Here is a 26,869-nt window from a genome sequence, read left to right on the forward strand (position 1 = left end):
TAGCTTCTCCTTGAGAGACACTGAAACAGCTAGCTACAGCTAGCTTGTATGAAGTTAGACATGATCAACTTCCCATCAGTCCCATTCCCAATATCCTTGAGTGTCCAGGATAAACAGCTGTTACCATACCTACCACCATACATTAACATATACAGTGGGTACGGAAAGTATTCAGACCCCTTTAAATTTTTCACTCTTTGTTTCATTGCAGCCATTTGCTAAAATCAAAAAAAGTTCATTTTATTTGCTCTGGACCTCAGACTGGGCCGAAGGTTCACCTTCCAACAAGACAATGACCCTAAGCACACATCTAAAATAACAAAGGAGTGGCTTCGGAACAACTCTGTGACCATTCTTGACTGGCCCAGCCAGAGCCCTGACCTAAACCCAATTGAGCATCTCTGGAGAGACCTGAAAATGGCTGTCCACCAACGTTCACCATCCAACCTGACGGAACTGGAGAGGATCTGCAAGGAAGAATGGCAGAGGATCCCCAAATCCAGGTGTGAAAAACTTGTTGCATCATTCCCAAGAAGACTCATGGCTGTACTAGCTCAAAAGGGTGCTTCTACTCAATACTGAGCAAAGGGTCTGAATACTTATGACCATGTGATATTTCAGTTTTTCTTTTTTAATAAATTTGCAAAAATTTCTACATTTGTTTTTTTCTGTCAAGATGGGGTGCTGAGTGTACATTAATGAGAAATAAAATGAACTTTTTTGATTTTAGCAAATGGCTGCAATGAAACAGTGAAAAATGTAAAGGGGTCTGAATACTTTCCGTACCCACTGTATGTATATATAGAGAGAGATTTTTAAGATTCAGCAATCTACTTACTTTATTTCTTCCACAAAATGGGGAATTGTGACAGTAGGGGCACCAGTTGTAAAACATGTGCTCCCAGTCAATGGGAAACAGCCTCTCGAAACATTAGTGTAGAAGGACATTTTAGAATAACAGCATCCCTTACAGTCCTTTCCACATTAAAGTGACAAAGACAATTGGTCTTAATACTGTGCAGCAAATGTCAGAAGTTGAGAGCAGATAATGTATTTACTTCAGTCAACAGGTCTAAAGAGGAATTACCATAATGTAAACATGTCAGTGTTATCCGTTTTGCTTGAGGTAGAAGGAGACAAAGACAGCTGTGGTGTGATGACTGAGGGTCGGCTATAAATGTCTGGATTCCTCAGACTCAGTATTTTCGGAGTTTGGTCTACAGCTAGCTGTGCCTACAATATCAGAAAGCATTTTTAGATCAGGCTGAAGATGACAGATAATTTGTAATAAAGAGGCCCTTTGAGGTTGCTGTTTTTTAAAATTATGTCACACAGAAAAGATTATATTGAATCATCATAGGATCGCTCTTTTCCTATTAAGTAGTTGGGTCTGAAATAATCTCATAGCAGTTTTCAGTGGTGTCACCTGGATTGTATCCATTTGTCATTTTTAAACTGAGATTTCATTGACATTTTACTCTCTTTAATTGGAAACCGCAGGATTCAACTTCGGCCATGATGAGTCTGGACATTTTGTCTGTCCATCTACTCACCAGAGGCATAGCCCAAAGTCATCTATATACCGCTTAATACGATTAACAGAGTATCAATCCAGTGTGCAGGGATATTTTCATCATCCTGCCGTTTATTCAAGGACACATCACAGCACATTCTTGTCATGTTAATATGCTGGGAGCTGGTCCTTTTTAAGAACCTGGCAAATAAGATAAGAAGAAGGCAGCACACACACACACACACTTGCTTTGTCTCCTTTGTGGTGCAGGGAATAAATTCCCCCGAGATCCAATTTCAACAAAAAGAGTCCATTCTCATCTTGAGTAAGGTCCCTGTGACCGAAACTTCTTGTTTTAAATCATCAATTTAATGCAGAGGCGATTCACGATTGCAGAAATTGACTTTTTTCAAATAACACTCTGTAGAACTGAAATACATAGAAATTTTAATGAAGTTTTTACAAAAAACAATGGCATCGTAAAACATCAAAACACTTTTTTGGTAGCATTTTCTTTTGTTACAAAACCACCGTACCGTACGCACTCTAAAGCTACGCTGTACACAGATCAGGCTCGAGTTTCCCAAATAAAAAAAATCTTCTCACTAAAATCATCTTCATCCCTTTGTTTTCAGCGTTGTCTGAACAGCAACAAACACCTGCATTTCCATTTTCAGCAGGCGTCTGACAGACAGTCTGCCAAAAAGACCTTTGTGTAAACAGTCAATGAAGACGAGATGATTTAAAGTGCAGAAGACAGTTTTGGGAAACTTAACCCTGCATGAATATCACAATATATTCATAGACCCTTTTTTTATGCTTTTCCTTTTATGGGCCGCCCGTAAAATACATCCAAGACTTGCGTGCTTCTAACAAGGTTGATGGCGTTATGTACTCATATGTGTGTCTCCTTGTTGACCAGCTTCTCCTTTGCAACAGTGGTCATGCAGTTTTCCTTTGTAACATTTGTCCTTTGCTTTTAATATCAAATCTTCCATCTGTAGCTTTTTATATCCCTTTGTAAAAAGAATTGATCGGGGTTTAGCAAAAATCCTTATATCCATTACACCAGCATGTCATTTCTGTATTGTTCCCTCTGAAATTCTTGTCTTTTGGACGCTCTTCAAGAGACCTGGTGTGAAATTGGTAGTCTTTTCTTTGTTTCTCTTCTACTTCATGTACATCGTTTTGACATCCAAAATACAAAAGTCCTGTAAAGTGAACAGAATACAGGTTCGGTTTTTGATGTACCTGGCTGAAAAAGGCAAAGTGACCGACTTGTGCCACTGTGGCTTTTCTGGATCCAACATTCAAATATATTTCAGGGGTTATTGCCTTCTTGCTCTACATGCTAAACTAAGTTACATAAAGTAAGTAACTAAATGTATACTACAGCTGTAGCATGGGTAGCTTGCATTGCAACATTAAAATCAGATGTTGATCCTCCTTGCATTGCCGATCTCATTTCTTTGTGCATCACCCTTTGCTTTTATCACAATGGCAGTGAGAAGAATACATCTCCATCTATAATGAACAGCTGTTCTTGTCGCCTGTATAAATTCAGCATTTTCTGAACCAGTCTTATGGCATTACATTCCCTTGGGACAGGGAGCGGGTCATCTCTGTGTGCACAAAGTAGGTCTTGAGCTCTCCTTTGCCCTTGACGTTGATGATGCCTCGACAAGAGCACATGTAGCCCAGTGTCAGAAGGATGCGGCTCGTCTCCTCCGTCACCTAGAGGGAGAACCAGATTGGTAACGTCCATTTTGCTTATCTTACACAACTGAATTCAATTCCTGCAGCCAAAAATACACAGCGTTTTAAAGGAATACATGTCCAGACGCTGAGGGAAACATCTGATGACCATTAACTCATAAGTAACAAACACTTACCTTGAACCCTAACCTTGAAATTCATTTCAAACAAGATTGCAAAAAATAGGTGTGTTAAGTAGAGCTGCAATCACAGGATGGGAAATATCTACGTATACCTCTACATTTCTTATTGTTGCCTCTGCACATTAAATAACAGGCACTGCATTTTCAGTAAGGGTTATAAGTGATCGCGGGCTCATGGTTATAAGTGATCGCGGGCTCATGAATCATCACAGCTAATGCATCAAATTAAGTGTAAATTGAAAACCATAAAATAACACTGAGCACTGTTTCCACAGAACAAAGTAGAACTTACAAACACAGGATTAGAAATATCTATGTGCTATCTTAGAAGAGTTCACAATGTCTTACTGTTGCCTCTGCAGATCGTTAAATATCAACAGGTAATCTTGGAATGCAATTGAAAGCACTCCAGTTATGCTGCACTGCACAGCAGGTGTATCTATCAGATGTGTGCAGGCTCTAAAATGAAAAAGCCCTCTGAGGACTGAATGATTCCCACAGCCACATGTCATGCAGGTGAAAAAACAGTATCTTATCAGTGTCCAAACAGAGTGAAAATGTAAGATTTGAAGATGTCACATGATGTTGAGATGATATGATGTCCTTGATACCATGAATATCACGAGCAGAGGGAACAAGAGTTTTATCTTTTAACTTTACTGGCATTTAAAACGTCTTTATATGAAAATGGAGCAGTGCTGCTGCTTTAAAAAGAAACTGTCAACTTCAAACACAATGTGATGTTTAATAGATAGAGACTTCTCAAACTGGTTTGTTCTTGAATGCATCTCAGAAAATGGTCAGCGCTGGTGTTACTCCATTTCTTATTTTCAACAATTCCAATAAACAAAAAGTGTAAGTCCACATAATACTACGAACTTCCCTGCTGTCTGTGTCTCAGCCCCAAGTCCATTCATTGCTTCTGAAGATGTAAATCTTTAGAAATGGGCCACACGTATTTAGTTTTTTTATTTTAAATAAGTGAGGAATTTCCAAGTATTTAGCAAATATTATTTATGTGGGATAAAGAAGAAATTAGAATTTCCACCGAGCAGTTGTTTGCCTCTGCCAACCAGTCATGTTGCAGTTAACACCCAAGTTTATCCAAATTGTTTTTTTTTTACATCAAAGGGACCTTTGACCACCAAATTCTGACCAATTCAAAGCTTGTGCAAAATTTGGAGAAATTCGCTCCAGACATTCCTGAAATATCACGTTCACGAGAATGGAGGTCACAGTGATCTTGAACTTTGACCACAAAAATCAGTTCATCCGTGAGTCCAGACGGACACGTGCCACATTTGAAGAAATTTGCTGAGATATCACAAGAATGGAACGGACATGAGTTCGCAGTGACCTCTGACCTCCAAATTCTAATCAGAACATATTTTAGTCCACGTGGATGTTCGTGTGAAATTGTAAGAATTTCCTCCATCCGTTCTTGAGATATCGCATTCACCAGAATGGACCAGACGGACAGACAATCAAGAAACATATTGCCTTTGGCCACACCTACCACCTGCACGGAGGCATAACCGTAGACTAGAAGAAGTGGACGCAGTAGTCGTGACGTCAGCCACTGGTTTGTGGACTGCGGTTTTAAAGCCTCGAGTTCAGCGTCTTGGCCTTCGCAATTTTTGATTTTGGCAGTCGCCGTCTTGTTTTTTTGCAACCAGTTAACAGAAATGACCATATTTGGACAGCGGAGGATTGACGTAGAGACGCCGTATAAGGCTCTGGTTGCAACCGGTCAATCACAAGGAAGCCCCACCATAAAGCATACCCTGCTTAATGGTCTAAATAGGACCATAATTTACCAAATGAGCAACACGCTCTATTGAAAAACACTGTAAACTAGCGATTGAGATCATAAACTCTTGTTTTCAATGTTTACTCAGGTAATAGAAGTCATTTTGTCATAGACTTCTTTTGCAACCAGAGTCGCCGCCCCCAGATTGCCAGTAAAGAGAATGCAGGTTTAAGGCACTTTCGCATTGGCTTCACTTTTCAGAACCAGGGGTTGTCGCATGGGCATTACAAAAGCCCAATGGTAATGAACATGGCAACAAGTGCAACAGTGTGGCTCATTGATGTTTGCAATATGCAATAGTTTTGGGACACCAGCGGAGCTCCTTTGGACGGAACAAAGCGCTGTGTCAGTCTTTAGTTAAATCATACTTGTGTTGGGATCAAAACATGGGTGGTTTTGGGCTTTTCATGGAATGTGTGATAATAAGAACAATGGAGATCACAAGACATATCCCTTAATTACCTGTATTTTTCCCAGGACTCCAGTGCTGTCCATTCTGCTGGCTACATTCACTGTGTTCCCCCAGATATCATACTGTGGTTTCTGGGCTCCAATGACTCCAGCTATTACTGGACCATGATTAATACCTGACAAAGGAAACCAAGCAATCAGTGAACAGTCCAGATGCATCTGTACCATATTTAGTCAGTTACATTTTCAGATTCTTTTTTTTTTTTTTTTTTGTTAATCTGAATGGGATTTGGAGCACATTTAAACATTTTCCAATGTAACAAATGTAATTACAGTTAATGACACTGTATTGCCTTTCCAATACATTTTTTACTTGTTGAATTATGTATCACCATACACATGTCAATCAGATAATTTATTTTTAATAAGGTGTAACTACATCAGTAAACACCAAGCACATTATAATCATTTTGTTTCCAGTTCTGATGTCATACAAGGGCAATATTAAAATAATAGTTTTGATCTTACTGATTAATCATTGAGTGCAGCCAGAGTGCAGCTCAAAAAGGCCTTCGGCACGAATACAAATAAACAAAGCTTTTCACAAGATTTCATCAGAACATGAGATGACGTGGAAGCTAAATGCAGCTTAATCCCCAGCCGTCCCAGCACCTCTGCTAAGCAGGCTCTGGAGCTTTTCACAGCACTCAGATGACACTGGGCTTCTCTTCACTCTGGCTTCTGAGTCAATTTTTCAAATTGCTGGAAATTGCAATCTGCACCAGTGCGCAGGCACCCGGCCAGCGGTTTTGTCCAGTCCCAGTGGGGGGGGCTGGCTTGTATCCTTCTCTGATGCGTTTAAGGCCCGTCTAGAAGCAGTGGGGGTATACAGTCACACACACACAAACTGCTGAGTTAATGGAGAAATCCATGCTGCGAAATGTTAAAGGTATCGAACTCTAACTCTTACCACATGCAGGGAGCTGGGACCTGCCCGCAATGCTTTTCTCTTCAATTATCCCCCTATGCTTTTGTATCTCTCTCTCTCTCTCTCTCTCTCTCTCTCTCTCTCTCTCTCTCTCTCTCTCTCTCTCTCTCTCTCTCTCTCTCTCTCTCTCTCTCTCTCTCTCTCTCTCTCTCTCTCTCTCTCTCTCTCTCTCTCTCTCTCTCTCTCTCTCTCTCTCTCTCTCTCTCTCTCTCTCCTGTTATGTTGCCATGACTATACATCCATGTCTTGCTGCAAACATGAGTTTCATTTTTTCTTGTTGTATAGACATGTACCTCTCTCTCTGTGTGTTTCTATCAAGGTAATGAAATGACCATCGAAGCATACTGGGGCTCTAAAAATAGAAATGGATGCATAAAGGCTAGCTGTCCATGTCAGTTACATAACAAGTCAATAGAACATACAATTAGTCTACATTCAAGCTTATAATTTAAAGTAAACACTTTGCTATTTATCAAACTCAAATGATTTCTGCCAATAGAAGAACAAGCCAGTAAGGGTTGCAATTCTCACCCAACAGCAGGGCTATTGTTGGTTTCTCATATTTCATCGGCATTTTGATGTCTAACAGAAAACATAGTTTATTTAGAGGCCAAAAGAGGCGGGTCTATGAAGCAGTTTAGCAAATTGCTGATTAAAGATATAAATGAGTGACATACAATTTAGCCAATCAGCGTCCTCAAATAGATTCAGTTTGGGGCAGAATCGATTCTGCCCCAAGCTGCACGTTCTCATCCGGACTAGTCTCTACAGGCAAGCGCCAGCGCCAGCACTGCTCCTCCAAGACCCGTTTGAGAGGAGAACTTTGGCGGAGATTCTGCAGGCCAAAGAGCTGATCCCAGATCAGCCTGACCCCACAATCAAACAGCAGACTAGCAGGAAAGGGAAGCAGTACATGCGAAGCTTCTCTAGTAGCTGTACACCAGACAGGTTTGGCTAGCTGGATGCAGTCATGCTAATAACGCATTTAGCTTTTTAAAACAACGGGGACAGATCCAGCACGGACAGTTACGGGAGTGAGGGACATGAAGCACCTGTCTGAGAAATGGATATATAGTTATAAATAAAGAATTACATATATGTGTGTGTGTGTGTGTGTGTGTGATATACATTATAGTGAATATTATTATATGATATATATATTATTATATTATACTGAGACTAATAAGATGTCCTGACGTGTTTATCAAAGTGTTATTTTCTGCTTTTTTTCATGTTGGAATAAAGGTTAAATATTTAACTGCAAAGTAGTAATGCGTGTTTGATACCTTAATTTTTTTTGCATTAAATCATACTGGGATGTTTCCTGAAATTGATTGGATGTGGCACAGCCCTACCTAGAAAATTGTCCACCTGCCGCCACTGCTAGGATGCCAGAATCAGGCATACGCATCGCTCCCAGAGGACAAACACTTATCTCTCACCTGCTATCAATCCCTCCTTTCGAAACATCACTCTAGGACTCTCTCACCAGACAGTTCAAGCCAGCCTGAACTCTGTCTCTGGCTTAGTATTCTTGCTAACTAGAATGGGATCACCTTCTTCTAAGATGATCTTCCGACGATCATCCGACAGCCCCACAACAAGTCAGACCATACAGCAATATGGCTCCTTCTGTGGGTTTTGGGGGTTTCCAAGAAGGATGGTTTGAAGCCGCGAAGTAGTTCGCAAGTGAATGCATAGTCGCTTGCTCTTCACTCTCGGAAATGTACCCCATAGTAGCCGAATCAATTCTGTGGGGCCATGAATTGTCCCGCAAGTCCCTCCTTTTTACTCTATTACACACCAAAATGTTCTTCACGCAGATCATGTTGAGGGACACTCCAAAGTCATTGCTTCTCGTTTCTGATTCCAGAAGTTCTGAAGATGGACTCTCTTGCATACACCCATTCAACACTTGTTCCTCCATACACTAAACTCTTATCCGATAGCCCGAGCCTGGCCTCCAGCCGTCCTCAGATCCCAAAGGTCTTCTACGAAAGAACCTGCTCAAAATCCATGTCCCTTCCTTTTACTGTTAACTCGGTGTCAATATCCATCCGCTCACGTTGCTCAAACTTTAGAAGCCACATTCCCGCTCGCCTTTTCCGATTTCCTCAGATGTTCCCAATTCACCGCCTCATCCCATCACTTTGACTCAATGCGTCCTCTTTTTATCGTAGAGCCTGGACAGATTGCTTCTTGACTCTGGGTGCTACGGCGGATTCCCAGTTTCCCCACAACGCATTTGGCAAAGTGGATGCGCTACATGTAGTTCAAGCCTTTCATATTAATCATGTGTTCCTTTAATTAATAAAGCTTAACAAAGCTTCATTTTGATGGTGTGGTACTTGCTAGGGATATGTTGCTTTTATGTGAAACTCACCAACTCTAAGTTTGAAGTCATTAAAAGAGTGTTTGTTGATAACATCCAGCTTCCCCACCAAGGCAAATGCAAACTCTACCATGGTCCCTATGTGCATGTACTGCCTGTCATGCTCCTGGGAAACAATGAGGAAACACAACCAGTTACACATTCAATTCTAGTTGAACAAAAGTTGTGAAAGGTGACGACAAAAATGATTTGGCATGATTTTAATGTGTGTGTGATGAGCGTACCTGTGACGTGTACTCAGGCCCAGGAGATGCATTCAGCCCAGTAGCAGCCATGTAAGTGCTGCCAATAGTCTTGATCTTTTCCACGCCACTGAACTTAGGTTTCGACAGCAGCTACACGCACACAAATACAAACACGATCCACAGAACAGCTTTAACAAAAGGGACAGAGTTTATGGTAAAAGTGACTTTCATGCTTTCATTTTCAGACGATGCATGTGCATCTTTTATATATAGAGTTGAAAGAGTGGAAAGAGTGGAAAGAGTATCCTAGTTTGTTTCTAGCATTTGTGGTACACGTGTAGGATGTTGTGACGGTTGGTTATTTACCTCGTCAAAATCAGCAATGATTTCGTTAAGGAGCCTGAGGCACTCCAATCCTTCTTTGTTGACGTCAGATTCAGTGTAGAACTCTTTAAAGTCTGGGATGGAGGCGAACGTGACACACACCAGGTCATAGGACTGGTGATACAGATCCTGCGTGACCAAATACAGACGTTAGCTTGGACAGCTGCGAAACAATGTTATAAAATTGATAAGCCACAGACTTCTGAAAATGGAAGAAAAACAGGTGACAAGATTCTGTTGTATTGAAAGAATACTTAACAGTATTCTCAAATAAAAACATCAGTGGGACCAGAGAGGCAGACAAAACACAAGCCGGACAAATTAATGTCGGCAAATCACCCAAATAACAGACGAGCTTCTGAGTCCTGTTCAAGTGCAGGAATAGTCATTTGCTGACTCGTCTTTTTGCAGCAGAGGTATCATTCCTATTTAAACTCCCATGACCTCCAGGATACCACGTCCTCTAAACTTCCTAAGATGTAAAACTTTACTTTTCACAGTTCACACTGTGAGAAACACTCAGGGGATATAACAGAATGATGAATGAGATGGTCTCACAGGCAAGTCAGCAAATTCACCTCAGTCTCCCCCAATGGTTTGCCATCGTTATAGGATATTAATAATTTATTGTTAATACTTTTCTTGTAAAGAATTTTCTAATGCACAGTCTGGATGCTCCCCAGTCTGAATTATACTTGTGTGAGTACACACACACACACACACACACACGCACACACACAGAAAATGTCTTGTAATTTAAAAACTCATCCTGGTCTTTGAGTGGATTAAAAACATAAATAGCAGCAACGTATGTATATATTTCAGATATATTGTAATGACTCAAAATATAGATTATCTTTGAGGTAAGCTGCTTTGCAATGCAGTGAATTGATGTAATCTTGGCATAGAGCCACTGGTACTGCAAGACCTCTGTGAAACCACAATACATCTGTCCTGCATCCATTTGTCAAAACACAATTTGCATGACCCTTCATAACTTTAAATGAAAGAAAACATAATGGCTGCCTACCTCATTCTTCCAGTTGCGTGCCAGGAAATGTTCTGCAACGTGTGCAGGCAGGACATTCTCCAACAAAACCCGGTTGAGGTTCTCCATGGTTTCAATCTCCTCGCACTCCTTCTTGAACTTGTTCTTCCACAGAAAGTCTAACCTACAGTAATATTCATTCTGTTACAAGAGGACACAGAGGTGAAGAGACTGAAGGTACAGCTGTACAGCTTGCTTCCATCAGGTCACAGAGAAAAATACAAACACATACAAAATGTAAATTCCGTCAATGCTTAAAGACAGAAAAGCAAATGAAACACTAAAAAGAACGGACTACAAATTTTAAACAATTGCAAAAAACCTCATACAACTTCCGTCAAGACAGGCAGCAATACAGTGAATTGTGCAATTTTAGTTAAATCACAGGTGGAAAGCTAAAAAACACATGATTATTTTACCAGAACTAAAGGAACAAGACCTTTTGATGGACAATGTAAGGCAAGGAGGAGTCAAATGTTTCAGGTGAGGAATGACTTTCTCTAGTGGGGATTTTGTGGGTATAATTTCTTAAGTGAAATTAAATTTCTTCCATATTGGCTGAAGCGCTTTTTCCTGAGCAGTAAACAATTTTATCTGATTTCATAAAAAGAATGCACCAACCAAGGAGAAACATTTCCGTAAGATGATCTGATGTAACAATGAATAAGCAGAGAAAGTAATATGGTTGAATTCTAGAAATACAATAACTTTACAGTCAAAGAGAAAAGGGGGGGGGGGAGGGGGGGGGGGGGGGGGGGCAACATAGACAAAGTGTGTATGTATCAGAGCAATATATTTGAGACTGATCAGATATGAATAAATGGCGTCTGTTATTTTTGCTGTACATCCTTTTCTTTGAGCTCGGGACAGAGTCAGCTCAAACTCATCTCTTCATTATGTGAGACAGAAGTTCCACAAACAGACGTTCCCAGTGGAAATTCAAAGTGTGTCGATTTAAAATCACACTAAATAATGCATACAGCACATACGCTCAGTGTACTACGATGCCAAATAAGTGTCTGTGATGCTTCAACACTTGAAATGTCAAAATAATTATTTTTGTAGGTGTAGTATCAGTTAACAAGAGGCACAGGACGCATGTAGTAAAAGGTGTAGCTTTTGCTTCGCCTGTAGATCCACTCATGCCGTCATGATGCTTTTTGTGGACACAATTCAGTCCCCACAGAGAAAGAAAAAGTGTAGCAGCCCAGGGGATGGGCTGCTTCCCCTTTAATGATAAGCTCTGACAGAAAACAGAAATATTACTCTGCACATGTCTTCTCTCACTGACAGCGTGTTGTCAGTGAGAGAACCAGACAAATAAAGTAAGCATGCACACTCACATGTGCACACAGTCACACACTGCATGCACTACATGGCCTACATGTATTGTGTTATATAATGTATGTCACTACTAGCTCAGAGTAAAAATGAAAATTTTCCGCATGATCAAAATGTAAAGCGTCTTACAACGGGTTGATTATTGTTACTGTAAATATATAGAGTTGATGTTAGTACTTATGACTGTACTGTAGCTCCAGAGGACAGTAGTCTGTTCTGGATCGCACTCAAGTACAGCAAGAACCCTTCAGTGTAGTGTAAACCCAAAACAGCCAGACTAAGAAGCACACTACACATAAGTAAATCTCAAAGTCCACCTGTGTAACTTCAGACTTCCTGTTGTAAATCATTGGCTAACAGTGTCTGACCAAACTGGTCTCATGATGCCTCTCTTGCACAGTGTGGCACAGCAGCCGAAAAGCTATATCCTCTCTGCTTCTGCTTAACGTTCCCCAAGCTCTGAGATTACAAAAGGTACATACAGTATAAAGAGAGCTATGAACAGTAGTATCAGGAGTCCAATTTCCTCTGCATTCACAGGAAACATCTAAAGCTAGCTCTAGTGAAGAAAATGCTCGCCAATGACAGCACTGGCCCAGGTGCAATCCCCAGCTGCACTGCTTCTTCAGCTGGGCAGTACATCAAACTTAATTGTGTTCACGCGTAGGAGACCGTTAAAAGGTGAAAGAGATCACGGGATCGTGGGCTTCCTCAACGGGAGGCATGAGACAGGTGTGTAAAAAAACATAGAATGTGCTTCTCACGATGCAGTCTACACCTTTCACAGGCCAACAGACTAAGTTAGTGACAAAGACCATAGTACATGGGAAAATAGCTTTTTCAAATTGTTAGAAAATGAGAGAAAACAAATAAACACATACACACAAATACAAAGAGTGCAACAATAAAGAGTGCAATGGCGACATTTCAGAGCTGTAAAGGTGAAAATGTCACAGATGACAGCTGATAACATCATTCAAACTATTAAAGTGTGGACTTACCTGTCTGGCAAGTACAAGCAGAGTGATGAAGAAGATAAAGAGGGAGATAGAGCCCATAGTCTTAAGGTCTTTGAGAACTCCTGGTCTTGAAGGGCAGAGAGAAAAAGAAAGATGTGTTTATGTATGGAGAAAGAGAGAGACGAAGAAAAAGATTAAGAGTGAAAAGTGACAAAAGATAAACGAAAAAAGGCGTGGGTAAAAAAGTGAAAAAACTGGGATGAGAGTAATACAATTTAATTAAAAATTCAAATCATAATCTGTAGTATATGCCATGTGTCACATGATTGATTAACAGACCATTTTATTCCAAGCTGTCATTGGTTTGCTGTGACAAGAGTTTGTTTACTATCTGTATTCCGGCGGCTGAGCTTCCTTGCCAGGGTGCATTCACAAGGAACGTTTTTCAAGAGGCATTAAACAACGAGATAGTGTTCACCATCTGCAAAGACTCGGCACTGTGAATCCACATCAAGCTCTTGCGTTTCCACCATCATAAACCTAAAAGTAGGACACCTGTCCAGGGCAGACTTAGGCAACCAACCAAGCTGTCCTCAGTCAGCTATGAATTGTCCTGTGCAACAGTTCATGCTCAAACACACTCAGAGTTGCACAAAAAGCCTGAAGCATACTATATGCGAGCAGTTGAGTTAAAAAATGTTTAACAATGCTCTTATTCAAATCTATAATGAAACTGATTCTTTACAGCAGAGAAGTCTGAGTTGAAGCTATGACTGTGTGATAACACTCAAACAGGACTGTTGCATCCTAATTTCTGGAAGCACATTTTGCATATTAATGGGCACTTACTCTTATCTAGGGCAGCTCGGCAGACAACTGCAAAAACAGCCTGCAAGTTCTGCACTTGCCTGGTTCATTATTTAATCAATTCTTTACACAGAAAGGAGGGCAATGACTGAGGACAGACAGCTGCACATAAAGGTATATCGGAGATGGAAAGCACACAAACAGGAAGCATAATTTAATTTAGTTCATCAGTTTTACAACAAAGCTTTTGGATTTGTCAATTCTACACTTTCCCACTGCTGACCAAAGTTCATGCTATTATGACGGGCCCTAGTTACTTACTGCTGCTTCTATGTTTGAAAGGTATGACTGCATGCTCGGCTTGTCAGTCTTGAAAAATGTTGTGCCTAAGCCAGCTACTTTAGAGCATATAGTCTTGTCACATTATCAAATAGAGTCTTGACATTGCACCAGAACATACATATCACACAAAAATACAAAATAAAATACTAAAGTATTAATTTAATTGCATATCATTTTGTTATAAAATGCTACTGACTATTTTACAAAAAAAATGAAAAACATTGCAATTTTGAGGACATATATAGCAAATGGCATGGCACTGTTATTATTTTAACATGAGGTTCTCTTGGAACACAGTTATATTTCCGAGGTGGATCTGAATCACTTGCAAGTTCTCTGCCACTGTGACCAAAACTGTGTGAAATGTATTGGCTTCACAGGAGGGGTTAAAAAACCCATTATGCTATTTCAATAGCTTTGGACAGGAAAGTCAATCACCAAAAAGATAATGTCTTTCCTCTGCAGGCAACCAGACAATGTAACTTAAATTGATAATGCCATCTGATGATGCAGTTTTGAAAACTTTGTTTTGGATATTCCAAAGTACTAATTTGCAACTAGGGCTTCAACATATAAATGATCAGAAATTCTCTTAATTTTATAGTAAGGATGCAGTGGGTGTCGTCATAAAGTCTGAAGACTTGTTCCACTATTCGCTGTCTATGGCACAAGTGTAGGACTTGTCTGTAGCTCAGTCTAAAGTTGTTCAAGTGCACAAAAACGTTGAGCTGTGCAATATCAATGTAAAAAACTAAAACAGTTTCCTGTAGTACATTATAAACAAAAGTAACCAACCAATATTTTGGTACATCTCATTTTATGCCGTTTTACCCGGAGTCAGGCGGCTTAAAATTGTTTTTCTGTAGATTTTCCAGCAGCCCACCTCTCCCTAATATATTGTTGTTAAATCAACAGACTACACAACAAATCACATTTGGTACGTGGCACATGGGCATATGTCACTACTTGTCTTCACATGGCATGTAATGTACGACATATCCGTGGACAAGACTTCTCTATTACAACGTTTTAAAGAAACTGGTTTTATTCCTTATTACCTCATTATGCTGTTCATCTCTATTAAGCAGCTGATTTCCTGACGTGTCGGTAAAAGAGAAGGCTGAGAATGGGAATGTGGTGTGGAATAGAAGATTAAGATATTTCACTGAGAGGGGAGAACAGCTGAGTCAGTGTGGGTGAAGAGCAGTAGCATGAGGGGAACATTGTCACTGGAACAAATTACTTAAAAATGCTTTTGGTCCATGCATAATCCTAGATTAGAGTTGGCAACTTGTACTTTAATATCGGCCATTTAATGTTTCAGTTGATTGTTAGTCTTGATCTATTTTTCAGATTTATTGGTTTCCTATATATTTTTTGGTGTTTACCAAGCTGTCAGAATCTAGGCAGAAACTTATAAGAAAATACTGTTCAATTATCCAGCTGTTGCTGATCATTATTCCACACACTTGGTGTATATACCTTACACTGATGACAGTAAATTCAGATTGTAGTCAGATTGGGAGTGTCCTCCCTAATCAAATGCAAGAAGAGCAACAAGTACACTTATCCAATGGTGTAACAACATTCTTGCATTTATGTTAATGTTACTAATCTTTATCTCCTTTCACGTTTGCTCACATACCACAATCCAGAACCTCAACATAACCATGTCATTTCAATTAGCTGTACTGTAGCATAACATCTACAATACACTGACCACTGTGCATCTGGAAGACGTTGAGGTAGACCTTCTTGCTCTCCTTTCTCTTCATATCACGGTTTTCCATTTACTCAGAATCCCACAGGTTTAATATAGCAGATGGCCATTGTGTCAACATAACCGTTTCACTTCTCAGCCTACCTCAACATCCTCGCTTCATAAATTTTGACTCCATACAATGCTTTGACACTCTCTTGAACAGTATCTGTTCGTCACTGTGCACTTACCTGTCCAGGCTTTCAGTCTTGTACAGAAATCTGCTATATTCATCCAGCAGAGAGGCATGGGTTCGTAGAATAATGATATTGTAAACCACAACAGCCGTTAACATGATAATCATCTTCAGCTCGTAGTTTATCCTCAGGAACACAGAGCAAGAGATGAGGCCCAGAATGCAACTGTAAATTAAATACTAGACAGACAGAAAAAGGGACAGAAAGTCAGAGTGATAACTGGAATAAATCAACCAAGGATGATAAAAGAAATGTACAGATGATCATGATAATCTTCACTTACGGGAAGGTAGAAATTGTTTTTGCCTGTGAAGGCAATTAGTTGTCCATTAGGGTAAAATTGTGTTTCATTGGATGAATTGTAAACAGGAACAGGAGGCAGCAAATTGTCTTCTAAAAAAAACTAGAAAAAGAACACAAGGTCAACAGAAATTGAGGGCTTGTTATATCTTTGGTTAGTACTAAAAACACTTTTTGTTTAAATCCACCACAGAAAAAAACCGCACACTATTCACATGCAAATTACAAACAGACTTTCCTGTCTGCTTGTTTTGCACGTCGGCCTGGTAAAATACAAACTCTTCTAAATTGTACTTGCAGGAGGAAAATAGGAGTCTTGTTAGACAAGAGGCCAATAGTGACAACCATTCAATAATGTCCTTTAAAGTGAGCCTGCAGGATAAGATGAGGATTGGCTGCCACACTGACCAAAGCCAAGTTAATTTGGCTCATCCGCCCTTAGCGACTGACCCACGTCAGGCGCAAAACAAGATTATAATCTCTGGAATCGATTTGTGTGACGGTCTCAACCAGGGTCCTGACACCGTGCTTTGTCACGCAACTTCCCCACAAGCCTCAGGCAACTATTTCACCTTTAACCGAGCCTTTTTATTTTCTCTCGACAGAACTACGCCTCAATTATAAAAAGTTATGGAAAAGAGTAGAATAACAATAGAAGTATTATGTATGATATTCCCTTATCACTATTATGCAGGGACACCGTAATACTTATATTTGAAAAAGCCAAAAGATAAACTGCTTGGAAAAGAGATCAAAACAAAGAAGATATTTTCTGGAGTTGATTATGCGGCGAAATCTCCAGTTAGTTTGAGGCGTAATAGAGAAAAGAAATGGAAAGCAGAGAGATAAATACTACATTAAAATGCTAGTGTATCCACAGCCCCCGACCATGAGGACAAGACATATTTACCGCTGTGGCACAGCATTATTTTTTATTGTAGCAAGAAAGATTTGAGTTATTTTTATATTAAGCACACTCGGTAACACAGCAGTATTAATAAGTTTGAGAAATATAATTTTTGCAAAATATCTAAACATCCCTGGTTCCTATTTGTTTACAAGAATTAAATTTATTTGCATTTCATTACCTTCTAATTGCGCTGCAGTTACTAACAGGCGGGGTGTCATCTGAAGGGTTGTGATGCTTCATTCCTAGTGAAGCCTAATTGGTGTTACTGCTCCCTTACTTACCATGTTGAAGACTGCCATTATGAGTATTAGAGCTGTGGTTGTCATGGTGAGAGTGATGCGGGGCCATGGCTTGTTGGCAATAATGACCGATGACCTCAGCAGCCGCGTCCAAGAACTGGAGGCGCTTTTACTGCAGTGCTGCAGGGACACAAACGGCGCACAATACAAGAGTGCATGAGTCGAAGAGCAACAGAGGACTTGGGAGCTGAGATCGTAAGGGTTGTGGAAACATTCAAATTTGCTAACGAAGCAACAAGGAACACAAGCACAGATTAACTAATTAAAATATCTATAGCATATGAGCAGACATATGCAATAACAAATCAATTATTTCTGTTGACAAAAAACAATTACTGTGAAAAAAATAAACAATGTAAGTTCACCCACTGAAGCACCTATTACTGATCAACTCCTACTTGCCTCAGCGGCGCCAATAAACAAGATCAAGAGGCATACAATTGTGAAAAGAGGGGTCCTATCAAATTAATGGTGCACACTGCAATATCTTTCAAACTGCATGCAATAACTGTGCTACAAAATGACCACTGCAAGTGATTCCATCATATATAAAATGATGTAAACAAACCACATATATAGCTTCCAACTAACCATTCAGTTTGACTGCAACAATATTTTTTCTAACTTGCATTAAAACCAAAGCAAAGCTTAAAGGGGTTGTTGACTAGCTTCTATCTCCTGCTTCACTACTCAAATCATTATAACTGAGGGCAAAGTTTGTACGTAGAGACACACTGTGCAATCATGCTTTTCATTTTAACCCAGCAATATTACCTGACAGACAACACACTATATAGCATTGTGATTTTAATATGTTGACATACTGTTTATTACGGAGTTATCATTGATACAAAAATGAAATCTTCCCATGCTTCTGCAAATAATGGCTGGGCCTGTTACAGTCAATTAACTTTTCCCCTTTGCAGTGATGCCTTCAGCTGAATGTGTTTCATTGCGAGACAATGACAGTGAAAGTACAAATCATTTGCTTGGTCATCTCAGAGCAATATCTGAGCCTCGCTGGGGCTGAGTTAATGTGACATTTGAATAGCTCAGACATGTGAATTACAATACAATAAAGTGAGGATGGCAGACTGTATCATGCACCGGCAGGATTGCCAGAAATGTGGAGCTAGTGGGGCACATTTTGTTTTGAAAACAAGGCATTTGCATGCAATCCCCTCTAGTTTGTTTTATTACTTTAATAAAACATTTGAATGACAAAAGACCTGCTAGGGTTGATACAAGTTAAAGATTTCAAGTTACACAGTCACAGAACCAGCAGAATATGCAATTCAGTCTATCAAATTGGCATGTTTTACCATTGTAAGGTACCCATCATCATTCCCTGCTTAACAGTGACAAGGTTTCTGCAAGACATGCTATGTAGGTCAATAACTGACTTTGTGTGAGAATGAAAAAACTAAGTACAGTACATTCACAGGGAAGCATGCGGGTGTTGTTTTACTGTCACACTGTCTGATTTTCAAATGCTATCCAAAACTATGCGAGAGGAATACATGTACGAATAAGTATTATTTGGATTTTTCCTACCATCTTCAGCCTATAATTATCAAATTCAGCAGAACCACATGATTGATTGTGAAATTATACAGTTCTCATTCATGATCTTAATTCAAAAACTCAAGATTTGAGTCACTGACTTTTCAAATGACGTCTTCTTGTCCTAAAATGCTATATTGGAAATTAAGGAATAATTCCATGCTGATCCCGTCTTGCGACATGAGGCTGGGACAAAAGAACCGAATGTTCTCTTGAAACTGAAAGACACTGTGCCAAGGAAAATACATGCAGATTGATTATAGAGCCTAATGTTCCTATTCACAAAGGATCTATGAACTACAGGCTGATTCTGGTTTATTACACAGGAGCCCTAGAATAAACTGTGATGTACTGCTGTATTTTCCACAATAGTAGCGAATAACATGACATGAACCAAAGCAAAGACTCAGCAATGCCAACTAAAGTTAGCAAAAGACCGCAGGAGGCTTTTTCAACATTAGCTGTTGAGTGTTGTGTTTTGCTTTTGAGCCTTGGGCAACATCCATAGGGAGCACAGTTCAGAGCAAAGCAGCAGATTCTCACTTGCGAAGATTTAAAGATAAGACATTGGGTGCAGTGGGTTGTATAGGCCTGCGGCTTGTGGAATTGTATTGCACCTATAATGTTACAATAGTAAATTATTTGTTTCTTTTTCCCCCTCATTCTCTTTCCTTCTGTTGGTCTTTCATCTATTTTTACTAGACAGTGAATATTTCAGAAGAGAGCTGAAGTAGCGTTTGAAGCCACCGTCTTCCAGTGGCTAGATCCAACTGCGGCAATATTGATTCCATTTCAAAAGGTGTAAAGGCATTGTTAGCGATTTCATTGTTAGAAGTATTTTAGCAGGACTTAACCCCCATTAAATACATCATAAGACTAACTAAAATGAAGCCAGCCTTTTCTTAATGATTTATAATTTAAACATATCAAGTATGCTGTAAACCCCAGATTCACAACATCCAGTTGATATTGGTGTGTTTGCTCCTGAAGCATGAACCAAAGCAGTGGTGTGCAGAGGCTGTGGTCATGCACAGGCTCAGGATTACATTTTGCCCAAAGGTAAAAGTGAGGGGTACTTAGGCCAACAACCATGGCACTTAATGGGCCGTTAAGCTGACCAGAGGGGCACTTGGACCACTCAGGTGCCTTTTACTATGACAACACAGCACAAAAGTGTACCACTAGAGAGCCGGCATATCTTGGGTAAATACAGGTTTTAATAGAAAAGGAAACAGAGAAAGGGCACTACTAAAACAATGATGTTTGCAGTAAATGGATTTACTTACCACAAAGTGTCCTATAAAACATATGAGGAGGATCAAGGAAAGGATGAGAAAAGCCGTTCCAAAGGATATCCCCAATACAGTTGTCCTAAAAGAAAATACAATATCAATGTCATCAAGTTAAGTTTAGTTCACTGAAAGTTGAATGTCGTTAGGTGAAAATGACTTATCAAGGCACAGAAACATAGCAAAGTGTACATGCACAAGAATAAATGTACTGTTATCCACACTAACACAGAGTACAACATTGCAGCAACAGTCATTTTACTCTTGTGATATTTTGAAATTAAGCTCACGTACTTTGGAAGGACGAGAATCTGCACAATAAAAATGCAGAAAAAGATCAAACAGGCGCAGGTGACATAGTATTTGAAGGCCGGCAAGGTTGTTGCTCTGTACTAAAAGGAGAAACAAAGAAGGTCAAGTTTCAATAAAAGGCTTTCCAACTAATATCCAAGCAACTTCCAAAGCTTTTCAACCGTGCACTCAGACACCACAAGTCTCCCTGTGATTTACAAGATTTCAGGGTAAGCTAAGTGTAGGCGAAGGAACAAGCAGTAACGACATGTTCTGTAACTCTCTTTGAAAATAGTACTGAGATATATCCACTCAGGGGTGAATGGTGCCAATATATGTGTACTGCCTCTTACTGTACCTCCTTCTCCAAGGATTTATTGTGAAAGAACAACGATATTCTTTGAATGTCTTCGGATTTGAGCCACTGCCTGTAAGCATAAAGGTATAGTTATAGAGCAGAGAATACAGGCACTGTTAAAAGTAATTGAGATGTGTTAGTACAAAAAAATGAAGATTCAAGTTTGGATATTTGTTCAGAAGAGGCAGGTGTTCCATACAATTTCCACCTCATTAAGATACAGTCCATGCCATCATTTACTTTAATGTGCCATGTTTGCCACGTTTCATCAGTTACAGTTTTAGAAGACTTTTTGATTGTACTTTATTTGTTTGCACAATTATACTAAAATTACTCGATTTTTAATATGACCCCTTACTTTTGCGAATTTATCCCATCAAAGGTCCTGATCATTCTCTCGTTCAGTTCCTCCTCAAACCGTTTCTTCTGAGACTTTGTTCTTTAATGGGTAACAAGAAGAAAAAGAGATTCAAGTTTTAAGTTCACATAATATTAGTCACACACATCAAAGCCTCTAGCAGAAGTCTAGTCTTATTAAACATCTTGTCGTCTGTCCCTGTACTGTTAAGGGATGAGGATAATCCTGCCAAAGAAAATTGTGCCGGAGCTGTAAAATTAGCAGCTTGCCTTTCTGATCTCCTCTGGAAGTGATACTGCCCCATCGGCACATCCTAGACACAGAACAAGAGGAGAGAGATGGGTTTATATGCTATAGCTGAACTTTCCCCATTAACTAAATCGCAACATATGTGTAGAAAATATTACACACAGCAGTGTTGATCTTCCCATTCTCATTGGTCATGCTGTCTCTGTGGTGCAGGTTGGCAAACGGCTTGGCTGCTCCCCAGGACTCAAGGTAGCGGGTCATCCTGACGGAGGCTCTCATCTTCGCTCCGTCTACAGTGTGTCTGGAACGGTAGTGATGATTCTGTGGGCTCCGACTCTCCACCTGGACAAACACGGAAATAGTGTCATTTTATTGCATTTTATTCAATGTCCAACATTCATTTCACTGAATGTGATGGATGTGCTACAGTACCTTTGGGTTAATGACCAGATAAGTGATGACTCCATGTTCCTTCAGGTAAGGGTCTCTTTCTTGCCCATCACTGTCTTCCACCTTATAGGCACCATTCAGGTGCTCCAGTGTCACTGAGGTGATGTGGACTCGCCTGGCAATGAACAGTTTGATCAATAAATGGCTTTCTTTGAATATAAAGATTGGATTTGAGTATTCTTCTTGTATCTCTTCAGCAAGGGTCGACATTAACCAAGCAGACAAAACTGATGCAGATAAAGTGTGGTAAAGTAAAGGTATCAAAGAATTTTACCTTATGCAAATGTTAACATGTGCCTCCATCTAATTTCCAGTTCACTCACCCAGGTAGACCTCCTGCTTCCATATGATTGGCCAGCGTGACATCATGTGACCAAACATCATATTGCCATTTCTGAAGTCCAATCACACCACACAGGACATTCCCAGAATGCACACCGACGCGCATGTTGATGTCAACCCCAGTGGCATCTCGCACTTTCCTGTCATGCACCAAAAACCAAGTCTTACCAATGTGGAGTAACTGAACATCATCACACAAAGCACATACCTCGTTAGAAAAGAGAAGCAATGCCTCTTTCTGACTTTAATGGTGCTGATTTTTATCTCAATTCAACATTTTTATTTAAAGTCTCTCTCTGTCCATTCATTTTATTGCAGCCCCCTCCCCATTGTCTCAGTCTGATGGCTACGGGTGAGACCAGATCTCACACTTACCACTGCACACACAATGCAGCTAAATAGACGATCAAGAAAAAGTCTAATGGTAAGCAAGTGCTGATCACTATTACCGGTCGGGATGTTCCAATGCATGTTAACATTGTGTTTAAAGGCATATCCGGCAATTTTGAACAATCTTTGAAATGCAGGTAGTAAAAAGTAGTACCTAAAATTTCCAGAAGTGTAATGAGACTCTTGAGAGCCTTCAGGTCGTAGCTGAGTTAACAGACACAAGAATCAGCATGAGGCGATTTTTTTGTACTGCAAGATGCATTTCATTTCTGCATTCAGTGCTCATGTGGTTGGAGTATGACGAATGAGCCACTGCTGTGCATCTTTTTCATCATTTATTTACATCCATTTAATTTCTGATCAGATATTTTCACATATTTTCACATCACTAATGCCAAATGCCTACCCACCATCAGTACTGCAGAGTTGAGGGATGTTTGTTTGATTGACTAAGATGTATTTTAAGTATTGGATGTGCTTCTTGTAGGCAAGCGTTTCAATAAAAGGGACTGTCTTTCTTCAGCAGCTCTGTTATATAACAGGTACTTACTTGATGGCCTCACACATGTCCAGACCCATTTTCACACAGTTCTTCGCATGGTTCGGCAGAGACTCTGGCAGGCCGGACACACAGTAGTAACAGTCGCCAAGGATTTTGATCCGCATACATTCATTTTCCTGCATATAAAAAGGTGGATGACAGCTCAGACACACAGGGTCACATAAAGGTCCCATTGACAGACAGACCAGGCAGATTTTTAATTGAATCACATAATAAACTTTGAGGCTAAATCCACCCTCAGATTTATTTTACATTCAACATGCCTTATACATTACATTACTACAGTATGTTCTTTATTAAAAATAGAAGGCTCTATATATTTATATATGATTGAACAGAAAGAGGCTCCTGCTCTATGATTTTGGAGCATGTTTATCTGTTATAGTTAAGGAAAAAAAATGTCTACTCTTCAAATGGTGTGACAGTGAGTATTATGTATTTGCACAAATTAAGGCGCAAAAGTAGCACTTTGATAGGAAGTGTTCATAAGTGACAAAGTCCAATAATGAAAAGTTTACCTTGGCAATTTGATCAAATTTGCCAAACAGCTCATTCAACATGTGCACCAGCTCTCCAGGTGAGCAGTCACTGGCCAGCCGTGTGAAGCCCACTATATCAGCATAGAGTATACTAGAGATGGGGAAAAAAAGTCAACATACTATTATATAATGCTTTAATGTCTTCCAGGAAAACTCTAACTTTTAAAACCATGGATATACATTTGGGCTGCTCTATATGTAAATCTGTACTCTTATAATTATACACAGTGTGTAACATAAGCATCTTCAAAAGTACACTACAGTACTACTTGGTCATTTAAATGGTAATTCAAATAAATGATACATGCCTGACATTAGTGTGTCTCTGGACATAGAGGTTGTGAAAGTTGTTTGTGTTCTCAATCTGGCCGAAGTTTGGGCCCTTCAGTCTCTGGATGATCTCAGCTTTCATCACACGGGCAATGTGAGCTGGCAGCAGAGACAACAAGAGACGCTCCTAGTGGCAGTGACACAAAAAGACAAGAAGCAGTACAGGGATGGTCAGGAATATCAACGAAGAATAAGCAGATTATTACATTTGAAAACAATCAACATTTGCAATATATTACATGGTTTCATAAAAGAAAGTGCAGTAACAATCAAATGCTGACACATGCAAACAAGGTTTATTTGTTTAACCTTCAGAGAATTGTCTCAGAGATTCATTTTCTCATCAGCAATCACTTATTTTGTGAGCATGACCCAAAATTAAGTTTGCTTAGAACTAATCCAAATACAAACAACAAAGCTTTGACTTTAGCAACAAAATAAACTATCAGACCCAAAGTTTGGTGTAATCAACATGGACCTCGACTTGTCACTAAAAATATTTTACACATCCAGCAAATTAAATTCAATTCTGAAGCATTCACCTTTGATGACAATAGACAAAAAGTTGTCACCATTTTATAGCTTCAAGTGTGATGATTAATTGGGCACTACATTGTGTCAGGTTGACTTCCTATAACCCAAATGAATTATCAAGGTAGAAAAAAAACTGTTTTATAGCGCACATTATTTTCCTGAAAGCCACCTGAAGACAGACTGAACCGTTATTCACCTCACAGCTTTTCATTTATTTAGTGGTAGCTTAATTATTTGTCTTACTGTAGGCATGTACTCCAAGCTAGCCTGCACAGTAGTAAGCAAATACAACTGAGGGTGAGAGGTTCAAGATTGGAGAAAACACTTAATTAAGCCAATGTCACCTCCAACTTCAACAAGTTTTCTGTACCATTGATCATCTCCCTCCACCGCTGCGGAGGCATTTCTACGTGAAGGAGAGGACCATGGTGGTGGCTGCTAACAAACGCTGCCGGGGCTCTGGGTTTATGATGATTCACATAGTCCCCCTTGGACCACTCGCACCAAAAATGTATGCACTCACTGTACTGCAGGGCACTTTGGATAAAAGCATGCAGCAAACAGCATATATTATGATGACCCGAGAGGAGTGCACAGTTACTACCATCTGTCGCAGGCAGCAGTAGCTCTCCAGGGCAACTGTGAAAAGCTCCACCCAAAGCGTTCGCAGCTTCACTCATAGAAGTTGAAACAACACAAGCTGGATTCACCAGAGGGATAACCAGCTCTACCCCGGTCCTGGGCTTTCACAAAAACAGCTGGATTCATCCTCATCTGACTGTATCCAAAAGCTGCAACTGAAACAGCTATAGCAAAAAGCAAGCTTCATCCCAGGCTCACACAGCAGTAAGATTTAATCAACAGCCACGCTGCTTATAAGCAGCAGCACCACCTCGGTTCATCTGGATTATTATACTAAACTGTTCCAACAGGGCCATAGGTATTTGGACTGTGACACAATTTTTCTCATTTTGCCTCTTTACACAACTCCAATGGATTTGAAAGGAAGCAGTCAATATGTGGTGCAAGTGTAGACTTTCAGCTTTAATTCAATGGATAAAACAAAAATATTACATGAACCGTTTTATACAGTCCCCCACATCCCCCACAGAGGTTTGTCTGACAAACGGTTTCATGGCCAGATGTGGTCGGTTCTGTCACTATTTCATGACAAATGATGCAGATAATAGGATTCAAAATGTTAAATTTGCAGTTGGTAGCTGGTCCATGGAACTCTCAGCATGCGGACCAAAAAGGTGTCAATGCAAGTGAAGGAGGCCATTATTAGGCTAAAAACACTTAACAAACCAGAAAGATAGCAGAAACATTAGGATTGACCAAATCAGCAATTTAGTACATTCTTAAAAAGAAGTAATGCACTGGCAAGATCACCAACACCAACAGGCCCAGAAGACCACAGAAGACATCTAAAGTGGATTATCGCAGAATTCTTTCCTTGGTGAAGAAAAACCCCTTCATACCATCTACTGAAGTCTAAAACACTCTGGAGGAGGTAGGCGTTAAAGTCTACAATCAAGAGACGCCTTCATCAATCTAAATACAGATGGTTTACAACAAAGTGCAAACCACTGGTAACACTGAAGAACAGCAAGGCCCGATTATACTTTGCCAGAAAACATCTAAAAAAGCCTGACCAGTTTGGGAACAAGATTCTTTTGACAGATGAAACCAAGATCAACTTGTACCAGAATGATGGGAAGAGAGAAGTGTGGAGAAGGAAAGGAACGGCTCATGATCTGAAACAAACCACATCATCTGTCTAACATGATGGAGGCAGTGCTTTGGATGGGCATGTATGGCTGCCAATGGAACTGGGTCACTGGTGTTCATTGGTGATGTCACAGCTGATAGAAGCAGCAGGATGAATTATGAGGTGTTTAGGGCTAAACTATCTGCTCAGATTCAGCCTAATGCTACAAAACTGATTGGATGGCGCCTCACAGTGCAGATGGATTATGACCCAAAAGATAATGTGAACACAACCCAAGAGCTTCTCAAGGCAAAGGAATGGAAAATTCTTCAATTGGCGAAGTAAGTCACCTGATATCAA

General features: G+C 39.9%; 1 protein-coding gene across 1 annotated transcript in view; it reads right to left on the reverse strand.

Moving 5' to 3' along the window:
* Positions 1-3,094: 3,094 nt before the first annotated feature.
* The window catches only part of adcy2a (adenylate cyclase 2a), a 52,158-nt gene continuing 28,383 nt past the window's right edge, over positions 3,095-26,869 (reverse strand). Inside the window, exons 5-25 of the mRNA XM_076081389.1 lie at positions 24,243-24,391; positions 23,914-24,025; positions 23,384-23,511; positions 22,425-22,583; positions 22,084-22,216; positions 21,814-21,993; positions 21,672-21,715; positions 21,403-21,483; positions 21,045-21,114; positions 20,690-20,787; positions 20,393-20,477; positions 17,526-17,663; positions 16,318-16,437; positions 16,029-16,213; positions 12,972-13,056; positions 10,612-10,770; positions 9,564-9,710; positions 9,237-9,347; positions 9,004-9,118; positions 5,684-5,808; positions 3,095-3,247 (exon numbers count right to left, since the gene is read on the reverse strand). Of these exons, the coding sequence (XP_075937504.1) occupies positions 3,095-3,247; positions 5,684-5,808; positions 9,004-9,118; positions 9,237-9,347; positions 9,564-9,710; positions 10,612-10,770; positions 12,972-13,056; positions 16,029-16,213; positions 16,318-16,437; positions 17,526-17,663; positions 20,393-20,477; positions 20,690-20,787; positions 21,045-21,114; positions 21,403-21,483; positions 21,672-21,715; positions 21,814-21,993; positions 22,084-22,216; positions 22,425-22,583; positions 23,384-23,511; positions 23,914-24,025; positions 24,243-24,391 (2,577 nt within the window). The remainder of the gene's footprint in view (positions 3,248-5,683; positions 5,809-9,003; positions 9,119-9,236; positions 9,348-9,563; positions 9,711-10,611; positions 10,771-12,971; positions 13,057-16,028; positions 16,214-16,317; positions 16,438-17,525; positions 17,664-20,392; positions 20,478-20,689; positions 20,788-21,044; positions 21,115-21,402; positions 21,484-21,671; positions 21,716-21,813; positions 21,994-22,083; positions 22,217-22,424; positions 22,584-23,383; positions 23,512-23,913; positions 24,026-24,242; positions 24,392-26,869) is intronic.

This window comes from Anarhichas minor, unplaced genomic scaffold (assembly GCF_050575085.1).
Source record: "Anarhichas minor isolate MPS153535 unplaced genomic scaffold, ASM5057508v1 ptg000080l, whole genome shotgun sequence".
NCBI classification, from domain to species: Eukaryota; Metazoa; Chordata; class Actinopteri; order Perciformes; family Anarhichadidae; genus Anarhichas; species Anarhichas minor.